Source organism: Trachemys scripta, chromosome 10 (assembly GCF_013100865.1).
Source record: "Trachemys scripta elegans isolate TJP31775 chromosome 10, CAS_Tse_1.0, whole genome shotgun sequence".
NCBI classification, from domain to species: domain Eukaryota; kingdom Metazoa; phylum Chordata; order Testudines; family Emydidae; genus Trachemys; species Trachemys scripta.
The window spans coordinates 78,951,115-78,954,917 of record NC_048307.1 but is presented as its reverse complement, the minus strand read 5'-3'; the positions used below and the strand labels follow the sequence as shown (position 1 = coordinate 78,954,917).

The following is a 3,803-nucleotide window of genomic DNA, read 5'->3' as shown; positions in this document are numbered from 1 at the left end:
CCGATTTCAATAAAACCGGCTTCTATAAATTCGAACTAATTTCGTAGTGTAGACATACCCTAAACTCTTCCTCACAAGCTGGAACAATGAGAAAGGGGCAGTGAGCAAAGAAGGGCTGAGTTCCAGGATACTCTAATAGCTGCAGAATGCACTGACCATAGACTTTGGAGAACCTGGAGTGGTTCAAGAGACAGGCATGGTGTATGGGAGTGGAAGCCAGAAATTCCCAAGTTATAGTCCCGGCTCAGGCAGCAAGTTCTTCCAAGATTCTGGGCCTGTTATTTCACCTTCCCGCGTCTCATTTTCTCAGTGTACAATGGAAATTGTAACAATTACCATTCTCCCTAGGGCACGGTGATGATGAATGAGTTAACATCCATAATATTAGTTCTCTGAAAACATCTGCTCAATGTGCAGCAGCCGTCAAAAAAGAAAACAGAATCCCTTAGGAAAGGGATAGATAATAAGATAGAAAATATCATAATGCCATGATATAAATCCATGGTACACCCATACCTGGAATACTGGCATGCAGTTCTGGTCGCCTCATCTCAAAAAAGTTATGTTAGAATTGCAAAGAGTACAGAGAAGGGCAACAAAACTGATTAGGGGTATGGAACAGCTTCCATGTTAGGAGAGATTTAAAAAGACCGGGGGGAAAGAGACGACTAAAAGGGGATATGCTAGAAGTCTATAAAATCATGAATAGTGTGGAGATAGTGAATAAGGAAATGTTATTTAACTCTTCACATAACACAAGGACCAGGGGTCACCCAATGAAATTAATAGGCAGTGGGTTTAAAACAAACAAAAGGAAGGACTTCTTCACACAACGCAGAGTCAACCTGTGGCATTCATGGCCAGGGGATGTTGTGACAGCCAAAAGTATAACTGGGTCCAAAAAAAAATTTAGATAAATTCATGGAGGATAGGCCTATCAGTGACTATTAGCCAAGATGTTCAGGGATGCAACCCCATGCTCTGGGTGTCCCTAAACCTCTGACTGCCAGAAAGCTGGGACTGGATGTCAGGGGATGGATCTCTCAATAATTGCCCTGTCCTGTTGATTCCCTCTGGAGAAGGTGGAACTGGCCACTGTCAGAAGACCGGATACTGCGCTAGATGGACCATTGGTCTGACCCTGTATGGCAGCTCCTATGTTCTTATGTTCATAAGTGTTCTAGAAGTCCCACTTCTTATTATCTACCTCAACATCTGCAGATCTGAACCGTAACCGGATTTGAACACCTCCCTGTGTGCTGGGGATGGGACACTAAACCATGAGGCTCTTCCCTACTATAGCTGTGCTGAGATGGGATCTGTGCCAGCTGCAAGAATATCTCAGGCCTGAACTCCTCAAAATTCAGCAACAAGTTAGGACCTGGCTTCCTCTTGGAAAATAATGGGCATATTATCAGTCTGGCTTAGGTACTGCAGATGGCTTCCCATCACTGCAGTATCTGAGCACCTCACAATCTCTAGTGGATTTATCCTCACAACCTCCCTGCAAGGCAGGGCAGCGCTATTATCCCCATTGTACAGATGGGGAACTGAGGCCCAGAGCCACTGAGCAACTTCCCCTAGGTCACACAGGAAGTCCATGGTAGAGCAGGTAATTGAACTCAAGTCTCCAGTTAGTGCCCTAACCATTGGACCATCCTTCCTCTTGATTCCTGATCATCCCCCAAACCATTCGCCCAGCGCAAGGTGGACATTCACTTTTGCTTATTCTAAAGTGTGGCACTTCCTGTTTGAAGCAACCCCAGCTTTACAATGGAGTTGCGCTCATACCTGGGGCGAGGCCAGCAGAAGGCTCATGACCCAAGCGACGCATAACATGAGTCTGTTGCGTCGACTGGAATTAGCGAAGGCAAAGGGGTGGAGGATGGCTGAGTGCCGGTCTAGGCTGATAACCACAAGCACCAGCGCTGCAGAGTACATGGCAAAGAGTTTGAGGAAGTTCAGCAATTTACACGGCAGGTCCCCGGCGTACCACTGGACCGTCACGTTCCATACAGCGTCCAGGGGCATGACCGTGAAGGTCACCAGTAAATCTGCCACCGTTAAGCTTAGTATCAGCAGCCGGACATGGGACTTCCTTCTCTTCCTCATGATGCTGTATAACACAACTGAGTTGCTGGATGCTGCTATCAGGAAAAAGCAAATGGTGACGATCACACGGACCCTGGCTGCTAGCGTGAAAGTGGGTTCGATCCAGGGCTCGGGGCAGCCGGAAACAGAGAGGTTTTCATCCACGACATCAGCTGACTGAGGAGGCGTCATAAGGTCCCGTTCTTCAGGCATTCCCTGCAGGAGAACAAATGGCAAAATCAGAGAAGAAAGCTAGGCCTAAAATCCCTGTCAGGTGTCCATTTAGCATGGGACAGCTTTAAATGTGATGGAGAGGGAGGCTCGATAGACTTAGCCAAGGATTCTCAAATGTTTTAATATTCTTAACTGGTAGTGCCTTAACGGCCCCGACCAGGGCCAATAAGCTGGGCGTGGGGTCTGACTAGACAATCTAAAGGTCCAGTCTACCCATAAACTCTATGAAACTTCGACTATTAAAACCAAAAGATTGTGCCTGCCCCAAAGAGCTTACAGGCTGAAAGACCAGACAGACAAACAAACAGGCAGAGACAAGCAACAAACAACAGTACAATTTCTTCTCAGTTGCCTAGTTTCCATAATGTGGACCACATCTTACTACACAGATTGTCCCATTGAGCTGCATCCTCTTCCATTTGCTATTGTGGGGCCCATCGCCACCTCCTCCTCATAACAACACATCATCTCCATGGTGACTATAGCAACCGCTCACATGGAAATGTATTTTAAGCACTTTTCAATGCTGCTTAGCAGGTGGAAACAAGGAGGCGACAGTCCCATGTGACCAGCCAACTGTGCAGATGACCCAGTAAGAGCTTGGTGGAACCCAGCTGGTCGTTTGACCAAAAATAGAGACCCTCTGGTCTAACGAGGAGTTAAAATGCACTTGAAATACTGAGAATCTCTGGAACTGTGGTGCTCTGAAGTAGATATGTTGAGTTCCATGGAGTTTATACTGGGTGTGGGAGAAGATCCATGTGATAAGACATTAAAAACAGAGGGTCTGACTCCTCATTGAAGACCCGTTGGCACTTTTCTTTACAGTAGGGGTATCCAAACCAGTGTCTTTGTTTACATTCTCCCCTGGTCTGCTGTTGTGCAGTGAGCTTGGGTCTGTGGCTCTGGAGATAGAACCACTGGCTGTTGTACGCTGTGTGCAGAGAAGAGGTGTCAAATCCCATCCCTCCACACCACAATCCCAGGAAAGCTCCATGAGGCGGAGACCTATGGAGTCTTCCTTTCCTCATAAGTATTTCCATGGGAGGCAGCAATCTGAGCAAAAATACCTCTCCTATCCATGTTAGCACAGCCGCCACGAACCTATGACACCCCAGACACCTGCATATTGCCCTGTTCAGGTCACTGGGATTATATTATTATTATTCATTATTTGTGATACTGTATTGCCTGGGAGCCCTAGTCATGGAGCAGGACCCCATTGTGCTAGGCGCTGTACAAACACAGGACAAAAAGACGGTCCCCACTCCAAGGAACTTACAATCTTAGGCCTGGTCTACACTAAGGGGGGGGGGGGAACGCAACTTCAGTTACGTAAATAATGTAGCTGAAGTCGACGTACTTAGATCTACTTACCGCGGTGTCTTCACTACGGTGAATCGACTGCTGCCGCTCCCCTGTCAACTCTGCCTACACCTCTCGTGGCGGTGGAATATAGGAGTCGACGGGAGAGCGCT

The 3,803-nt window shown here is 47.3% G+C and overlaps 1 protein-coding gene across 1 annotated transcript; it reads right to left on the bottom strand.

Annotated features, from left to right (window-relative positions):
- Positions 1–1,676: 1,676 nt before the first annotated feature.
- Positions 1,677–3,481, bottom strand: LOC117884272 (gonadotropin-releasing hormone II receptor-like). Its single transcript, XM_034784539.1, has one exon. It carries the CDS (start codon positions 2,302–2,304, stop codon positions 1,786–1,788), a length of 519 nt encoding a protein of 172 aa, XP_034640430.1. The 5' UTR covers positions 2,305–3,481; the 3' UTR covers positions 1,677–1,785.
- Positions 3,482–3,803: the final 322 nt, after the last annotated feature.